At 37.2% G+C, this 19021-nt stretch overlaps 3 protein-coding genes across 7 annotated transcripts in view; 1 reads left to right on the forward strand and 2 right to left on the reverse strand.

Annotated features, from left to right (window-relative positions):
* Positions 1-1136, reverse strand: part of LOC120276218 (myricetin 3-O-glucosyl 1,2-rhamnoside 6'-O-caffeoyltransferase AT2-like) — a 6245-nt gene extending 5109 nt beyond the window's left edge. Inside the window, exons 1-3 of the mRNA XM_039282940.1 lie at positions 855-1136; positions 408-481; positions 7-263 (exon numbers count right to left, since the gene is read on the reverse strand). Coding sequence (XP_039138874.1) covers positions 7-263; positions 408-481; positions 855-1136 — 613 coding nt within the window. The remainder of the gene's footprint in view (positions 1-6; positions 264-407; positions 482-854) is intronic.
* Positions 1137-1646: 510 nt separating this feature from the next.
* Positions 1647-13568, reverse strand: LOC120275489 (30S ribosomal protein S1). 4 transcript variants are annotated; one of them, XM_039282089.1, is made up of 11 exons: positions 13258-13568; positions 12377-12536; positions 11328-11389; positions 9898-10057; positions 9681-9801; positions 9279-9360; positions 9068-9171; positions 2681-2759; positions 2489-2539; positions 1935-2047; positions 1647-1847 (listed from the first exon to the last, which is right to left on the reverse strand). In XM_039282089.1, exons 1-10 carry the CDS (start codon positions 13510-13512, stop codon positions 1964-1966), a joined length of 1158 nt encoding a protein of 385 aa, XP_039138023.1. In that variant the 5' UTR covers positions 13513-13568; the 3' UTR covers positions 1647-1847; positions 1935-1963. The 4 variants fall into 4 exon arrangements, 3 of the variants coding, with proteins under 3 accessions (XP_039138023.1, XP_039138022.1, XP_039138024.1); XR_005541112.1 differs by lacking the exon at positions 2681-2759; XM_039282088.1 differs by having other exon boundaries at positions 1647-2047.
* Positions 13569-14520: 952 nt separating this feature from the next.
* Positions 14521-18338, forward strand: LOC120275685 (asparagine--tRNA ligase, cytoplasmic 2). Of its 2 annotated transcripts, none has more exons than XM_039282353.1 (8): positions 14521-15124; positions 15346-15567; positions 16288-16860; positions 17128-17313; positions 17382-17446; positions 17530-17659; positions 17803-17861; positions 18018-18338. In XM_039282353.1, exons 1-8 carry the CDS (start codon positions 14720-14722, stop codon positions 18199-18201), a joined length of 1824 nt encoding a protein of 607 aa, XP_039138287.1. In that variant the 5' UTR covers positions 14521-14719; the 3' UTR covers positions 18202-18338. The 2 variants fall into 2 exon arrangements, with proteins under 2 accessions (XP_039138287.1, XP_039138286.1); XM_039282352.1 differs by having other exon boundaries at positions 14522-15124; positions 15346-15582.
* The last annotated feature ends 683 nt before the right edge of the window (positions 18339-19021 follow it).

Genomic DNA, 19021 nt, shown 5'->3' on the forward strand with positions numbered 1-19021 from the left:
ACAAACAAGATGGAACTATCGGTATTTCTCCAACGGAGAAGACAATTTGAGGTTCACCCCATTTATAATCCACATCTCTTAATCCTATCTTAGTCCAATCATTAACAATTAACTTCTCATAACTCATTAACTTATCTTTAGTTTCACATTCACCACTCAACCATGCATTGAACTCACTTGAAATGCTTCTCTTTGCTTCTTGTATCAACTTCACAACTACAGAGAAAGTTCCATATATATAAATACAATCTTCCAACATGGAGCTTCAAGCCTTCAACTTAGCTTCATTGTTATGAAATTACCAAAATACCCTTCTCCATGCATGAAGTATACCTACGTAAATCCACAGTGAAGCCAAGTTGGACAAGGGCACCAGGGTTTGTTTTGATAGCTCTAATTAAGTCTACTTTTCAAAACCTTTGCAACAAAGGACTTCATATGTTGTGCATCTTTGTTCAGTAGTGCTTTTGTTCTTTAATTTCTTGATTCGATTTGATCATGAAACATGTATTGTTACTGTTTCTACGAGCTAGTGATTTTGATAATGTTGTTGAAGGTGGTGGGAAGTTGGGTTTGATATTTGGGTTGTTAATAAGGACTTCATCTCTTAACCAAAGTGGTTAATTGAATTGATGGTTCTTTGTATCCTCTTGCTATCATGAATTGTCCAACTCCTACTCCATCAAACATATATTGCATGATTGAATCTCAAGCCAACAACGAATCCATCACGCTTGAATTCTGTCACCTGAACATATATATATATATATATATATATCTAATGATCTTACAGATCTTTAATTTAAATAGAAACAAAAAACAAAGGGGTATATTTATGTATGTATACAGTATACCTGAATCATGATGAACATGTCAGTAGGATCAACACAAAGAGGTGGTTGAGGAAGAAACTCTTGATGGTTGATGAACATGTTTAAATCCTTCAATGGGAAGTTCACCGAGGCCTCAATAAACCAGACACCTTTTCGCGTGCAAGAAACCGACAATTGGCCTTGATCAGAGAAGGTAAACTCTCCGGCGACAGGGTAGTAGGGAACGAGAGCTTTAGACAGTGCTTCTCTTATGATCTTGGTTGGTTCTTGGCCAAGATTGAACACAACCAAACAGTCCACCATGAGCATCTTGTTTGGAAGGAATTTGTCTAATGGTGAGAAATGTAATGTTTTGCATGGAGTTAAAACTAGTTTGCATGGATTGAGATAACTTTTTTACTGAGAAGTTCATGGTAGTGGTGATCTATATGATCATCAAGGAGTTCAAGTTCAAAAGGTGTTATAGCCATTGGAGGAATCTTGGAGATAAGAGGGAAGAAAAATTCCATTTACAAAATATTTTTGTCTTGATCAATTTATCTTGTGCTTGTTAAGCTTGAAGTTTATTTTCTTTACATGAGGGATTTTCTTGCCGGCAAATCGATTAGCAATTTGTTTTGTCACTCTTGTCTATTTTTGCAATGAGAAAAATAGAAGAGAGAATAATTTAATTAGAATAATATTGTTCAAAGTGTTATTTAGTTAACTTATTCAATTAGTTTAAATTATGTTTTTAATATTAATTAATAAAAAAGTTTATTTAAGTAATTAAATCCTGTAATAAATTAATTACTCTGAATTTGAAAATGCTCATTGTGAAAGAACAATTTTACAAATTGTAAGAAATTGTATTATAACAATACTCACCTCAACAGCTGACACAAACAATTCTGTTGAAGGAAGTTGCAGAGAGTTTTATAGACAAAAATATACAATTGACATCCACAGGCTCTCCCACGCAGATTCAAAATGAAACCTGGATCACAACATTTTTTCGCTGACCTGTTTAGAGAACTAAACAAGTCCCAACATCAATTGTGAACATTCCAACAAAACGGATAATCGATAATGTTATGATACTCGATTTAAATAATAACACACCAGTCGTCCCTCAGAACTAAAGAATAAGTTCATGGAACTCGTCCCAACACTCGCTGCACGGCCTTCTTTACGCCTTCTTGGTCAAGTGTAGTTGTCAGATATACTTCCTGAACCTGAATAAAAACACACATATTTCGACCGTTAATCAAATGTGAGAAGTGTTGTCACATGTAAATAAAATGCAGATGAGTGCTTGTCTAAGTGACAAAACAACAATTTGCCGATGCTTCTTGAATGATTGGAAGGGTCTACAAGCAGTGAAGTGTCCAACAAATTTGAGAAATTTGTTTTACTGAAGTAAAAGCTTCATCATGAAGGTAAGGTATTCGTCTCATATCATAATTAAAAGGTCACTACAAATATGATCAATAACCTGCTGACTTCAAGCTTCTAAGGCTTTGAGCAAAATAAGCCATTGAGCAAGTGAAAAACTATATGTCACAATTTGGGAAACAGCTTTCCATTTCTTCATTGCAACTAGGTTATCATTGTAGCAAAATAGCAAGTCTTAAGGAAGCATTGAAACCAAGAGAACAGGGATGATTTGCAGTTACCTGTCTCCCTGCCCGAGCAAGAAGTGTGAATTGGTTGCCCTTGGCAGGTACCTGCAGAGATGGGAACAAAATAATAAAAATAAAAATAAAAGGATTAACAACAAGTGAGGATTAGATGTTGACAGTAAAATTAATCAAAGGTTTATTGCTTGGGGGGCAAATTAAAGGTGGGCAAAGAGTTAAACTTCGCACATTTGAAAGCCAGAGTTCCAAGTCTTGGGAGACAACGCGCTTTTCCAGTGCTTGCCGTCCAAAACTAACATCAGTTACGCTGCAAATTTGCAAATATGTATACATGACAAGTAGTAAACAATCTAAAATCCTTCCCATAATCATCTTAAGATATAAGACAAGAAGAAACAAAGCTTCTTATGTAACCAGGTAACGATGAAGATTTTTGAGATTTTCATTAAATGTTGTTCTATGAAAGATACTCCATGAAATTTTAGGAGAACCACTTGAATGGTTTTCCAAAATACTGACACCGTAATTATCAGTCTTCCAACATAATTTTCTTACCCACGAGATTAAAACATTCAAGATCATATTTGAGGCGTGAAAAAAAACACAGAAAATGTCAAAGCCTAGTCAACATGATAGTGTTAATACAGGGACCCACGATCTTAACTTCTCCATAACTGCAATTAGAGGGAAAGATTGGCTTAGAATATATAAGGCTAGGGAGATTGGCTCTCACAGGCGATATGGGACTATGGACCTGAGCCACTGCGTCCCAACACCCCCCTGGACCCACAACGGATGTGGGACCCAAGATCCTAGTCACGGCCGATCGAAATAGTAGCTCTGATACCATGTTAATACAGGGACCCACCACCTTAACTTCTCTATAACTACAGTTAAAGAGAAGGATTGGCTTAGGATATATAAGGCTAGGGAGATTGGTTCTCACAGACGATGTGAGACTATGGACCTGAGCCACTGCGTCCCAACAAATAGAACATAGACAGAGATCGGACAATATTTAAAGTGATCCTGACTTAAACTTCAGGCTTCTAAGTCGACAGTTATCATCACCACCATCACCCTCTACTCATCACTTGCGTTGTATGAAGAATGGAAGCAAAAAATAACAAAATAAAAGCACAAAATAAAAGCACATAAATGACAGACAAAAAAGAATAAAAGGTGAACATCATAGGGATTCAGGTAATGAAGAAGAGATGACCACAGTAGAAGAACAAGCGAAATTATATAAAAGATATGTTGTAAAATGTAGGATCGAATAGAAGCGATGACATGATAAAATAAATAAAAAGGAATCTTTGGAAAAAAATAAAAGAACACTAAAAGATGTTACGTGGAAAACCCCTAAACAATTAGGGTAAAAACCACGGGCAAAGATTGAAGAATTTACTTAAGTGGGAAAAATTGCGGGAGATTACAAACTCTCTAATAACATGGAGAAAACCAGAACTCTCTCTTATACTTAGGGAGATTGGACTAACTCTCAAAATATTTTTCCACACTTTTTTTCTCTCTAATTTCTTCTCACTCTCACTACTTCACTTGATTCTTCACTCAAGGTTGTTTCTAAGAATGAGAATAGGCTCACATATATATAGGCCAACTAAAACCACCATTTTCCTTAAACACATGGGCATTGATCCATGGATTAAGTTCATGGTTTAGGTTAATGGGTTTAAGCCAGCCATTGTTTGGGTGATCCATGGATTAAGAGGAGTTGGATTTGGGCTAATGGATTATAATCCATTGGTTTTGGGCCAATGGGTTTATGCCAACAATTCTCCCACTTGAAGATTTGATTGAAAGGCAATCAGATCTTCACACCATTCTTCCTATCTTGCCATTCGATGTTGCTTACGTCTCTGTCAAACCACAAGAGGATCGACACCATATGAATCTGTCAGTGTTGATTGCTTTTGTCATAAAGTCTGCTAGATTATCTTTAGTATGAATCTTTTGCATGTCCACTGTACCTTCTTCAACTTTCTCACGAACAAAATGGTACTGAACTCTGATATGTTTTGTCTTTGAATGAAATCTCTGGATTCCTTGCGAAAGATGCAATGCACTCGGTTGTCACAATATAGAGTGATGTTCTCTTGTTTTGTGCCCGAGTTCTTCCAACACCATCTTTAACCACACTCTGCTTCTTTCTTGGCTTGTGTAGTGCCAAATACTGCCTTACGTCGTTGATGTAGCCACGATCGATCGCGAGTTTTGAAACCCGACTTCATGACTCCTCCTGCTAGTGTGAACACATATCCAGTAGTGGATTTGCTTTTATCAAGATTACCTGCATAATCAGCATCAACATATCCACTGACAGTAAAGTCAGATCCCCCATAACATAATGCAACATTTGAGGTTCCCTTTATATATCTGAGAATCCTCTTAACACTCCAATGCTCTTGACCAGGATTCCCCATATACCGACTTACCACTCCCATTGCATGTGCAATGTCTGGTCTTGTACAGATCATGGCAAACATTAGGCTTCCCACCGCTGATGCATACGGTACTCGAGACATCTCCATCCTCTTCTTCACTGCTAGAACACATACTTGAGGATAACTTGAAATTAACAGGAAGTGGGGTAGAAATTGGCTTACAGTCTTGCATGTTGAACCGCCGCAAGATCTTCTTCAGATAAGTCTTCTGAGAAAGCCAAATCTTCCTATTATTTCGTCTCGGTGAATTTGCATCCCTAGAATCTTGTTTCGCGGTCCCAAGTCCTTCATTTCAAACTCCCTAGCCAATTGTGCCTTCAACTCCTTGATACGATCTTTGTTGGGGACTCGCTACCAACATGTCGTCAACATATAGCAACAAGAAGACAAAATCTTCTTCTTCAAACCTCTTGACATATGCACAAGGGTCTGTATTGAATCTACTGTATCCAAGGCTCATGATGAAGTAATCAAATCTCTTGTACCAACATCTTGGCGCTGCTTTTAGACCGTCATGAGATTTGTTCAACCTCGAAAACCAAGTTCTCTTTACTTTTTTTCTTCAAAAACCTTCGGTTGGAGCATATAAATTTCTTCTTCAAGATCTCCATGAAGAAATGCGGTTTTGACATCTAACCGCTTTCAGTCGCAAGTCAAATGTAGCACACATCGCCCGAGGACTACTCGGGATTTGTTGTGAGTCGAACCACGAGTGAAAAATATTTCGTTGAAGTCAATCACCTTCCCTTCCGAGCATATCCTTTCACCACCAATCTAGCACGATAACGATCTACTTGATCATCACTATTGCGCTTGATCTTGTAGACCCATTTATCGCCAATGGGTTTTCGCCTGCTGGCGGCGACACTAGTTCCCATGTCCTATTTTTTTATGAAGAGCTTCAATTTCTTCTTCCATTACTGCCATCCATTGAGATGCATCTGAACTGTTCAGTGCTTCTTGAAGAGTTGGTGGCTCTCCATCCCCGCTAGAAGGCGATAGCAATATTACCCTCCATAATATAGTCGAATGCCAACTTGGTGCCTTTCTTGTACGAGTTGACCGCGAACTTCTAGAACTTCGATTCAAATTTGGTTCTTGTACCTCGTGCTCAGTGTAGCTTCGACTTCTTTTTCTACTGTATTGTTGTAGTCTTTGTGCTTTCTTTTGAAGTGCTTTCACCATCTACTTGCTCTTGTTCTTTATCTTCTATGAAAGATAACATCCTCGCCGACTATAACTTTTATGAGGCAATGGGATCCCACAGGCGGTACCCCTTAACACCATCAGCATATCCTAAGAACATACATTTTCAGTCCACATCTCCATCGGTGTCTTCAACTCGATTGCAGTTGATGGGGCCCGATTCACCACATAACAGGCGGTACTGGCTGCTTCTGCCCAGAACGTCTTATCTAAGCCTGCAGCTCCCAACATAGCTCTTGTTCTTTCCAACAGAGTCCTGTTTATCCGCTCTGCCACTCCATTTTGTTGAGGAGTGTATGCTGTAGTGAACTGCCTTTTGATGCCTTCTTGCTTGCAGAATTTATCAAATTCTTTGCTAGTATATTCTCCTCCATTATCAGTCCTCAAGCACTTCATCTTCTCACCATATTCAAGTTCCATCCGCTTTGTAAAATTTGAAGACTTGAAACACATCGACCCTTTCCTCTCGATAGGGTACACCCAACATCTCCTAGAATAGTCATCAATAAATGATACAAAGTAATTTGCTCCTCCCTGGGGATGTAATCGGTGCTTGCACACACATCGAGTGAACCAATTCTAGAATTGCTTTGCTTCTAGAATTAGATGTGTTGAACTTGAGTCGATGCTTGCTTACTAAACGCAATGTTCACAAAAGGGTATTGTTACCTTTGTGAGACCTTGAAGTAGATTCCTTTCTGCAAGAATCTTCATTCCTTGTTCTGACATGTGTCCAAGTTTCCTGTGCCATGTCATTGCAAGATCTTTTACTTGGACTACTTGTGGCAACCTGAAGCTTCTCCTTCTTGCAAAGTTTCTCCCTTCAAAGATGTATAGATTTGCAGCTATCTTTTTCTCCCTTCATGCATACAAGCGCTCCTCGAATTATCTTCATGATCTTGTTTTTGAACTTCAATTTTGCAACCAAGATCATCAAGTTGTCCCTATAGACAACAAATTCTTCTTGAGGCCCTCCACACGTCGGACTTCTTGTATGGTCCGAACCGTGTCATCGTACATCTTCAGTTTGATAGTGCCAATGCCAACAATCTTCAAAGCTTGATCGTTCATACCTGTATCACGGATCCCCCGGAGATAGGTTCATACCGATGGAACCATTCTCTTCGGGAGGTCATGTGAAAAAGTGGTCATGAATCAAGAAGCCATACATCAGTAAATCTTTTACCTGATGTAGTTGCTGCTTCACACACCATAGCTTCTCCATCATCCAAGTGTTTGCAACATTCCCTTCGAGGATTGGAATCCTTTTTATTTAGACTCCAACAATCCTTCTTCAGTGACCTTTCTTGCCACAGCTGGTAGCACTTGAAAGTCTTCTTACTCCTCGACTTTGATCTACCACGATCGTAACTCCCACTAGATTCACGTTATGTTGGTCTTCCTCTCGTCACCATCAAAGCCTCCGCTTGTTGTGAACTTGCTAGCTTGTCTTCCTTGTTCTTGCGGCGACTCTCTTTCTCCAGAACAGCAGCTGCAATATTGTCAAAAACTAGACTGTCCGTGGGGACATTATTTGTTAAGTTGATGACTGAGTCGATCATACTGAATCTGTAGACTTTGGAGTAGAATTTCAGACGCTTACTCGACTCTATCAGATGTCCCAATGATGTGAGTCGGGAAAAATACGAGTGTTCGAGCTGTATTCATGTGTCCCGCCATCAAGTAGATTCTCGCCATACGCAGCATAGTAGTCTCCTTTTAAGGAAAATTTTTGTCGTGGAGTGACTTGGCCTCGTACAACTTAGTGAGGTGGTCCCATATCTTTTTCGCCGTCTTCTTCTCCGCAAGTGCGAGATGAAGATCGAGAACGCTGCTCCCCGGCCCATCTCATTCCACTTATCATCTTTCGACCTCACTGGTCTTTCGGTGACGGCCGCCAAGCGTTGTCCTTCCTCGTGATCGCTTTTATCTTCGCCTTCCACAATGAGAAATTACTCCCTACCGAATTTTTTTCAATCTCATATTTTTGCGTCATCGCTTTCTATTAGAAATTGCCGCAAAGAGCAAGAATCGGCCTTTCAAAAAGGTGAATAATTATCCAACTTATTTTTCCGATGTGAGGATCCACTAATAGTGGCAACCACAGAGCATACGATAAAGTAAATATATTACACCAAGATCTAACTCTGATACCACTTGTTGTAAAATGTAGGATCGAATAAAGCGATGACAAAGAGAAAATAAATAAAAGGAATGCCTGAAAAAAATAAAGAACACAAAGATGTTACTGGAAAACCCCTAAACAATTAGGGTAAAAACCACGGCAAAGATAGAAGAATTTACTAAGTGGAAAAATTGCAGGAGTTACAAACTCTCTAATAACATGGAGAAAAACCGTAACTCTCTCTTATACTGAGAGACTGGACTAACTCTCAAAAATATTTTTTTCCACACTTTTTCTTCTCTCTCTAATTTCTTCTCACTCTCACTTCTTCACTTGATTCTTCACTCAAGGTTGTTTCTAAGAATGAGAATAGGCTCACATATATATAGGCCAACTAAAACCACCATTTTCCTTAAACACATGGGCATTAATCCATGGATTAAGTTCATGGTTTAGGTTAATGGTTTAAGCCAGCCATTGTTTGGGTGATCCATGGATTAAGAGGAGTTGGATTTGGGCTAATGGATTATAATCCATTGGTTTGTTCCATTGGTTTTGGGCCAATGGGTTTATGCCAACAAGATAAACATACAATGTTAAAACTATGAGTTGAGATTTTATATCATGTATGTAGTTTGTATAACTGCTTTCGGTGTGCACTAAAACAATAGGATGATTCCTCTGAAAAGAATGCCATCACAATTATAATACTACTTCCAAGCCCATGTCATGATTTGTCTAATTCTCTACATGACCATGGGCCTGTTTTACTGAATACATATCAAGGTTTAAAAGTAACCAATCATAAAATATTACCCCTCCTCCTGCAATAGCTCTTGGCATATGCTCTCAAGTCCAGGAAGAGGTTCCATATTTGAAGGACTAGATGCACTCAGAGAATCAGATTCCAACTGGCCTTGCTGTGGAAAAAAAAATTAACTGATAAGAAATTTAGTAAGTCAACTGAGTTGATATATCAGATTAGAGAACTAAAACACTTCTACAAAAATCACACCAAACAACTCACCGGGGGTATTACTTTGTCCAGTGTCTCCAAAAGAGGATCATCCTCCAGCTGCTTAATTGATAGAGTGATCCTTGACCTTTCCCTGAATATTGTGCACAATCAACAATTACAGAAGGCAAAGTCCTCGCTGGTATGCACTCTTTCCAGGAGGGGGATAGAATACGTTTATTGAATAGGAATAGGGAGTGATGCAGAAGCCTCCCACCCATGTCTCATAATTTTTCATGTTAAAGATAAATTGAATAGGCAGAAACACATTTACAATTTAATTGATAGCTCAGTTTACAAGATTCAAAGGATGAGCGGTATATGAATAAGTATATTATTAAATATTAGTTCTGAAACCAAATACAGAGACACATGTTATCATATAATTCTGTTCAAAGAAATTATTAGTTGTACCTATCTATGTGAATCACTTTAACCTTTACCAGATCGCCTTCACTTAAAAAATCCCTCACATCTTGAACCAAATCCCAAGAGACCTCAGAGATATGTACAAGTCCGGTCAAATGATAAAAACCTATCTACAAAAACATTATATTAGCCAGATTCCAAGTTTCCAACAAATTAAAACTTATCAAATACTAGAATATATATGGTTCTGAATATTTTGTACCGTCTGGGAAAAGTAGGTGCACAAATGCACCATAATCTTCAATTGAGCCTACTCTTCCACTAAAAATATCTCCAACTTTTACTTGTTCAGAATACTTCGACCAATCGACATCTCTTTCCGAGAATATAAGTCGTTTTTCCTCCTCACTTGCCTGAATTACCTATGCAATCAAGAATGAAACTATACCCTTTACTTTCAGCAAATCAAACGCAAACTTGTATAAAATCTGAAAATTATTGAATTGCACACAGAATTGTTCACAGCAAATTTCTGCACAGCCACACAATTTATGTTGTCTATGAAACTTATCATAAGACTAGGATAACTATTGCCATGGATTGCTAGAAGATCAGTAGATCAAGTGCTGGAACACTCAATCACTACAACAGCCAGATGATAAAAAAAATTTGTAAATTGCTTTGGCCTGTTTCTCATGCGTTGTGCCTCTTTTATGATGCATCATTGATGCCTGAAGAGGCCTCAGGTGGAGCAGGCTTCATTGTTATGGCTCCTAATTATAAAGATTTGTATTGCAGCTTGCTGCAGATTGGGTAGAGACGAAAGCACTGGAATTTGGACTAAAGTATGCTAGAGACTATAATTTAAAGATTGGGATAGCCTTTACTGATTCTGTGGGTGTTTCTCAAGCCATCAACCAAGAGGAATGTGACATTATGTGGAGAAGCTTACAGCAAAGCAATGTTTTGAAGCTGCTTATGATGCAAGTGGATTTTACTGGACTTTTTTTTAAGGTGTTTATAATCGTGTGACACAAATTTTTGACAATCAGGAGAGTCCATCTCTATAGCAGATAACCTTCCAGACAACTTTTCCCACTTCTGTCATTGTGCATGGCACACAAATGCTTCAATCCACACTTCTATAGCAGACTATCTAGAAATTAGAGCCACAAAAGAGAGGCCACGATCTAACCGCTAGTTTGTATAGGAGAAATACTTAATATAGGAATTGAAAGAATACACTTAAACTTACCATATAAGAAAAGCACGCACATAAAATAACTTAACCTCTAATTCAAGATAACATCTAAATATTCCATACCTAACAGCTATCCTTGAAAAGGAGCATAATCGCTATTAATGGGAGTGTCTATGCAGACACTTAATCCTAGCTTGGTAAGGAAATTTGAATACCATTCCATGAGTAGAACTTTTCTTCTTCTATTCCCTATCGAAACAGGCATTAAGAAACTACCAAATTGAAACACAAGAGTATGTTGAAGGCAACAGTTTGAAAAGGGTGATCAAGTATTTCAAGGTGAGCCTATGCAAAGCTTGTTTGTCTGCAACATATGCGTAGATGTATCATTGTATTGGTTCTTACAAGAAACTAATATTTAAAATTAGAAAGTAATTAAGCGTTTAAAGAAACAACTGCAAGCAAAAAAAGCATCTAAAAAATGAACAAACCTTTACAGCTATTGATGAGCCTACAAGGTTCTTAGCTATCTCTTGAACAGTTTTGTTTGAATCTGCAAGAGAGAAAGAAATAGTCATTAACAAGTAAAACTTACAAACCTTTGAAAATCTTTGCTAGTATAATTAATGTACTATGGCAGTGATTCTCTATTCATCCAGAGATAATATACTTATAATCAACTGCACTAACTTGTGTCATATGCATAGTCAAGCAAACTTGTTATAAAATTTTTCACTAACAATTGAAGAGAAGGAAAAAAAAAAATTGAAGAGAAGGAAAAAAAATTTGGGAAGACTTCAGTCACCGCAGTAAATTGTATCACATTGATATATCAACTAATTTCGACAATTGTTATAAAATACATAGACAAAGACTAAGGCTATGTTTGGTTGTGGGGCTCCCCCAAGGCTCCAATCAACACCCCCAAGGTTACCACCACCAACCTTTGTTTAGAAGATTTAATCATTTAAATAAATAAAATTATTAATAATTTTTAAAAATATTAATAAACAACTGATTGTTAATTAGAATTTATTAAAAAAATAGCTATTGTTAATTAGGAAAGTAAATTTCGAATCTTCAAATATTTAGTTTGATTAGTATTAATTGAATCAAAGTTTAATCAATTCCATATAAAAGGTTTGTCTTACAACAATCTCAACCAAACACAACCAATATGCAAACCCTACAAGAACAAAAGCACAATAATATCATAGTTCACTAAATAAAACTGAAAGGAGAGCATTTGGGGCTACAAGGATTGATTCAACAGAGAAGAGATGCTCAATGGTATTGGTTAGGAAGACAGTCAGGAATTTCTAGAAAACTTTATTCTTTAAGATACCATGTTACTTTCGACAGTGAATCCAGAGTGGATATAGCATGACAACAAAGAACACACGTGAGACTTGGAGCAAAACATTAGCATAGCAGCACCTTTCATCAAATAAGAGAAGTGTATGGACGAAGAAACAATATGAAACAACAATCAACACATAACAGACTGTTAAAAGGAAGAAGTATGGTATGAGCATTTCACCTTTCCAGAAATGAGATGGGCTCAAAAGAGGAAAAGGAAGAAAACCAAGGAGAGAATAGAATCTGATTAACAAGCCTCCGCTATTAAAGCCTTCAATCTTTCCATCATAGATGACACCACTTTCTTTATAAGTCCTTGCTTCCTTCCAATCTGCGGACCTCTACTTCTTCAAGGAAAGAAGAAGTTTAAAAAATAACCAGACATACATAAGTTAATACGTATAAATATCTAAACACTATGGTGTGATTCTGATGAAGAAACCTTGACAAGGTCCAAGCTTATCTATTCACTAGGCAAAATTCAAGCCTTGTGAAGAAAGCATAATAATGATGATAATAATAATTAAAAACACACACACACAATGAGGAAGCTCATCCTAGATGAATGGATGATCATGGCGTCACAGATAGAAAAGATAGCTCAATTTTGATTCTTTACTTGGGCCAAAAGAACTGGATTTCAAATTTCATTCCAATCATCAATCACATAGCTTTGCATTCTGTATCAATTTGAGGTCCTAAGAAGAACCATACTAAAATTAAACCTTCATCACCTTTCTGGCATCCGAACCCTCTCACATTTCATTCATTAATCAAACATCAAACTAAAAAAAAGCATAAAACACAAGCATTTTTCAGAAAAATGTAACAGATTTTAAGTCTTCCTCTTTCTACCAGATAGATCATCGAACAGGTCATTGGCAGCCCAAATAAAACATGGTGAAGCAAAAGAATAAATTTAAACAGGATCCAAGCCTTAAAAATCAATCAAAAACCAACTGAATGAAGAATTAGATAGGAAAGCACTGGATAAACAATTAAACATTAAGCAATGAGCAAAGATTAGCTCAAAAATCTCATTAGAAACTAAAAACCTTATACCCGAACTTCACGGGCGTCCCCATTGCCGGCCTTGGAGTCCTCTAGAACAAACTCCTCCTGACTAACGCTTCTACTGCTACTGCCCCCGCTCTGGGACCCCAGGATAGCAATGCGCGAGATTCTCGAGAAGAATGGTCTTCTCCGTGGTTTGAGAAACCAACACGAGGTCATGGAGGCAGGAATCGAAGGGCTGGAGGTGCCATCGACGGCGAAGGGCTGCGAGACGATGGATAGAGCTCCGTGAGCAGCGAGCATCGTTGCGCAATGAAGCTAGAGAGAGTGCGTAGTTTTGTGAAGATATGAAAAGAGAGGGTTTTGAATCGGGGAGATAAAAAGAAGCGAGATGGCGCTCCAAGTGTCGCGCTTGATGCCCACATAGCAAGAGGATCCGATAACCCGCTTTAGTAAACGGATTTGACCCGTTATGATGGAGAAGATCCGGATCCGATAAAATAAATATTATTATTATTATTATAGGCTTATTGTTCTAATGAAAATATTTTATGGTTTAGTTGGTTTATTAGATAAAATATTTGAGCTAGTATTAACTAAAATAAATAATTTTAAATATTTTAAAAATAATTATGTGTAATTAATATTGTTAAAAATTGTAAAGATAAATTATGGTTAAAAAACTTTTTAGTTTTTTAAAGAAGTTTCAAATTTCCACTTGCATATCTTTTATAAAAATTATATTTAATTTTATATTTTTACAAAACACTCTTATTTATTATATTTTATATTAAAAAATTAAACAAGATTTTTGTTTCTGTTTTAGTTTTGATAAAAATAGATAAATCACTACTTCATTAAAATCAACCGATGATTAAAAAACAACTATAAATAAAATATCATATTGGTGTTTGCGATAACTATAACACAAATACTTCAAATAGATACTTAGTTTTGAGATATTATTGTATCACTTGGAGCATTGCTTTGGCTTGGCCAAATATGGGTTGGTGTGCGTATAGATATAAATTAAATTTTTATAAATTTTAAAATTGATTTAAAATTATGTGTATATATATATATAATTACAATAAAGACATATTAGCAACTATCCATATTTACAAGGTATACGTTTCCAAGTTATTCCAATTTATAACCAGAATTTCCCCAAAAAAACTTAATTTATAATTAAAAAAATCCAGGGGACATACAAGAAAAAAAACCACAATATCAAAATAACAAGGGTATAAAAGCAAAAAAACCATCCCCAACACACCACCTTCGCAGTAGTCCTTGCTCTCGTCTTCGAATTCCATTTCTTCGTCTCTCTGTCTCGAATCCCTTTCCTTCTCCGCCAAACCTTCCCAAACGAAACCCTTCTCACCATCTCTCTCTCTCTCTCGCTCTCCCCCTCCGATGGCAACCTATATACTTCTCCCATTGCAGCCCATCTTGCTCCATCGCCTTCCCTTCTCTCCTTCTCCTTCTCCGATTCTCGATCCAAGCTCCAATGGCTTCCGTCGAGCGCTTCAAGTATTCAAATCGAGTCGTTATCAAATCCATCCTTGGCCGGCCGGACGGCGGCCGTGGACTAGCTGGAGAGCGGGTTGTGGTCGGCGGATGGGTTAAGTTGTTCAAGGAGAAGCCGAAGAAGGATGCTTCTCAGGCGCCGCCGCCGGCATCGGCGCCGGCAGTGGTATCGGTCGCGCATGATTTGACGTGCTCTGAAGTCCTTATGTCGCGAATGCCCCTCCTTCGTAACCTGGCGCGGATTTTCGGGAAGGGAGTCTCGTCGATGCCTCCTCCGCCCCCGCCGCCGAAGCAGCTCGAGATCGCAGATAAAACGCCAGTGGAGCCTGTGCCTACTGTTGCGTTTTTGCTCGTCAATGACGGTTCTTGTGTTGCTAATCTTCAGGTTTTGATCTTTCTATCTCTATGTTTATAATTATCTTGAAAAATCCTTTCTTTCTTTGCAACAATGCTTTCATTTTGGTAAATTATTATTATTGGTAGTTTATAATTCGATCATGTAAAATCACCTGTGATTCTCTAAATAAATTATTGAAATGCCAATCCAACTGTAGAGTTTGATGTGCTTAATAAGAAATGTTTATGTGGTTTTGATTATTTTTTCAGGTAGTAGTCGACTCCAACATGGTCCTCCTTGTCCAAGTCATGGCTATCGGAGTTTCCATTTTAGTAGAAGGAGTGCTTGAGCAGCAATCAGAACCAGGAAAACACATTGTGGAGCTTAAAGCTGAGAAAATATTACATGTTGGTGTTGTGGACTCTAAGAATTATCCACTTGCCAAGGCAAAGATATCTTTAGAGTCTATCAGACCTTCTCCTCACCTTCGAGTGCGCACAACTACAGTAAGTTTAACGTATTATAGTTAATGAAGTATGAAAGGGGATTGTTTTAGTAACACCTGAAACTATTCGATTATTCACTTTGTTTGATGCTTGAACATTATTACCTTAATAGTATGGAATGTGCTCTTGCTGTCATATTTGGAACTTCAGATTCATTTTCATTTTTCAGGTAACAACATTGTTGAGATGTGATTAGTAACATGAGTAGTAATGTGCAGCATTATTTTTTCCCCCTCAAACTGGATAAGGATGTGATAGTTATTATTTCTTATCTACTTCTACTCCTGAAGCAGAATCACAAATTTCTTTATGCCTTGTGATTGTTTAATGTAATATAGAGTCCATCAAGATTGCATCATAAAGTTCTATGCAATGTAGGGAACTTCTTGAATGTTTCAGCATGAGTGTTCGCTTTGACATAGAAATATGATAAATGAGTCATTTAGTTTGTAGTGATGATAGCAGTTACTTCTATGTTTTTGTAAAAGAGCAGTTACTTCTATGTTAACATTCTCTTGTTATGGAAGAGTTCTTATAAATGCTATATCTCTGGTTTTGAACTGGAACAATGTTAATATTTATTGTGTACCTATGAGTCAATTAACTGAGCTTGTCTTTATGTTGGTCAGCTTGTTGTGCTTTATCTTTTGATTGATTTCACAAGGTCAGGTATCAGGGTAACTAGCATTTTAATTTATCTTGCAGGTAGCATCCATCACTCGCATGCGTAGTGATGTATCTCACGCTACTCATAGGTTCTTTCAGAACATGGGATTTATTTATGTACACATGCCTATCATTACAACTACCGGTTTCAAAGATCACAGCAGGATGTTCCAAGTTACGACTCTCTTCAAGAGAACAGATGACAAGGGAGAATTAAGCACTGTTAGTGATCGGGAAAATATCAGCCTTGAGGTTGTGAAAGGTGCAATTAGGGAGAAAAGCAAGAGAGTCGATGAGCTAAAAAGAAGTGATAGCAACAAAGAAGTTCTGCTTGCTGCACTTGGAGATCTTCAGAAGGCAAATGAGCTAGCGTTACAGCTTGAAGAGCAGTGGAGATCAGCATATGCTGCAAAAATGGACTTCACTAAAGATTTTTTTTCCTGTGAAGCTTACCTATCAGTGTCTACCAGGCTTCACCTTGAAAGTTATGCTTGTGGTCTCAGTAGTGTGTATACAGTGGGGCCGGTGTTTCAAGCAAATGATTCTCCATCAAAGAAGCAATTGGCAGAAATGTGGATGGTGGAGGTCGAATTGGCCTTTGCAGAATTAGAGGTAATTTTCTTCCACATGTGTTATTTTTCTTCTGAATAGTGGGAATGTTGACTGCAACTTGAGAATTTTCTTGTCTTAGTTTTCAATCTAATGCTATAGACCACAAAGTTGACCCAGTAGAAGTGGAAAAAATGGTCTGTTCAATTCAGCCATGAAAGCTAGATGGATGGCTTCTTTCCACTGTTTTCATAGTGCTTCTTGGTTGTTTCTTATATGTACAGGTAACAATTTTGTGAAGAGACATTCTCATCTGTGCTGTGCTTGCAGGATATAATGAATTGTGCAGAAGAATTTCTGAAGTTCCTTTGTCAATCAATTTTGGATGACTGTCTTGATGATCTAAAATTTCTGTCCAAAAAAGTAGACAAGAGCTGTATCACACGACTTCAGTCTTTAGTAACAAGTGCTTTTGCTAGAATTTCTTATACAGAGGCTCTCGAACATCTGGAAAAGGTATGTAACGTTATGGATCTCTCATAACATTTCGTTGTGGGTATGTTAAAATGAAAATTCCTCCATAGGCCACAGATAAAACATTCAAAACGAAAGTTGAGTGGGGCATCAATTTATCGGATGAGCATGAAAGGTATGCATCTAAAGTCATAGGCATTGGCAGTTTCCATTTACATGATAATTAACATGTGTGTACTCATCGAAAAATAATCTTAGGTTTTTGGTGGATGAGATTTACAAACAACCAATCATTGTTTATGACTATCCCAAAGAATTGAAGCCGTTCTATGTGCATGTAAAAGATGATGGAAAAACAGTTTCGGCTTTTGATATCATTGCGCCCAAGGTAAATGAGTAATTTATGTCAGAGACAGATTTTCTCGACTGAAGCTTACAACAACAGTTCAAATCTTATTCAGAGAATTACTCAAAACAAATCCAGATTACTACCTCATTTTCATTTGGTGAACTAAACAAGTTTCATTATAGGGTGGTGTATTGGTCAGAGGAAGCCGAAAGGAGGAACGCTTGGATATTATCTCATCGAGGTAATTTTTCGCATTGTTTGATTCATTTTCCATTGGCAGTATGAAAAAACCAGTTCTTGGATGATCTGAATATACTTCATTGTTTCCCATTGTATATTTCCTCTTGTGTTGGTTCTTTATTTAGCTTCTTTTACCAAGTGATGAATGCTGTTGCAGGATCCAAGAGCTCGGTATTCCGAAAGAGCAGTATGACTGGTATCTTGATCTCCGAAGACATGGCACAGTGAAGCACTCTGGCTTCAGCCTAGCCATTGAGGGCCTGATTATGTTTGCAGTTGGACTTGAAGACATCAAAGATGCAATACCATTTCCAAGAACTTGTGGATATATCAATGCTTAAGTCTTCATTCTCTCTTTCACTTGCAATAAAGACATCCATAATGTACTACTGCTGGATGGTTGTGTATAAATAACTAACCAAAAGCCATCTCATTACTTGTAATTTCCATTATTGTCAATAAACAAGTTAATTGTCAATGGCTGGACATTTAAATAATTTAATGTTAGAGAGTTTTCTTATTTTACATATGTGTATACTCTTGAAAAATCGGCACATATATATATCCCTTTGTATTTATTTAACCATGGATTATTACATTAAAACATTAAATTATTTTATAAAAAGAACTTTCTATCCTTGCATAAAAACCTTGAATTTATTATTATATAAATAAGTGTGTTATATTTTTCTTATTTATGAATAGGCAGTAAGCGCTACGGTGGTTCTGTTTCTCTCACATGGACCCATATCTAGGTCTGTAAACAGTATTGAAAAATAGTATTAAATCCAAGAGTATAATGCATAACATAGATATAAAATAGTACTGTCAAAGAAAGAATTGGTACCCTTGTTTTTTTTTCCCTTATGTACTTATATAATACCATTGAACAATCCAATTATTGATAAAAATAAATATTTTTTTTAATGATTATAATTTAGGAAAGCTGGCTCTCTCTCTCTATATATGTGTGTAATTTTAGTTTAGCAGGGGTATACATGTAAAAACGCTTGATATTAGTATTATTTAAAACATAAACAGGTCCCATGCATTAAGACAAGCACCCATAAAAAGGTACCGCAAATCCCACCGTCCATTCCGCTCCGCGATAAGCGCTTCGTTCCAAACGTCAAGAGGACCCACGCCGAAAAATAAGTCCAT

Source organism: Dioscorea cayenensis, chromosome 14 (assembly GCF_009730915.1).
Source record: "Dioscorea cayenensis subsp. rotundata cultivar TDr96_F1 chromosome 14, TDr96_F1_v2_PseudoChromosome.rev07_lg8_w22 25.fasta, whole genome shotgun sequence".
Classification (NCBI taxonomy): domain Eukaryota; kingdom Viridiplantae; phylum Streptophyta; class Magnoliopsida; order Dioscoreales; family Dioscoreaceae; genus Dioscorea; species Dioscorea cayenensis.

Excerpts from the sequence above, each read along its gene's own strand:
- LOC120275489 (XM_039282089.1), bottom strand. The coding sequence starts at position 13,512 with ATGCTCGCTGCTCACGGAGCTCTATCCATCGTCTCGCAGCCCTTCGCC. Across the intron at positions 2,760-9,067 it reads GAGCTATTGCAGGAGGAGGG|CGTAACTGATGTTAGTTTTG; the intron begins GTAATATTTTAT and ends GCAAATTTGCAG. Across the intron at positions 2,048-2,488 it reads TTGCTCGGGCAGGGAGACAG|GTTCAGGAAGTATATCTGAC; the intron begins GTAACTGCAAAT and ends GTTTTTATTCAG.
- LOC120275685 (XM_039282352.1), top strand. The coding sequence starts at position 14,720 with ATGGCTTCCGTCGAGCGCTTCAAGTATTCAAATCGAGTCGTTATCAAA. Across the intron at positions 15,125-15,345 it reads CTTGTGTTGCTAATCTTCAG|GTAGTAGTCGACTCCAACAT; the intron begins GTTTTGATCTTT and ends TTATTTTTTCAG. Across the intron at positions 15,583-16,287 it reads TTCGAGTGCGCACAACTACA|GTAGCATCCATCACTCGCAT; the intron begins GTAAGTTTAACG and ends TTTATCTTGCAG.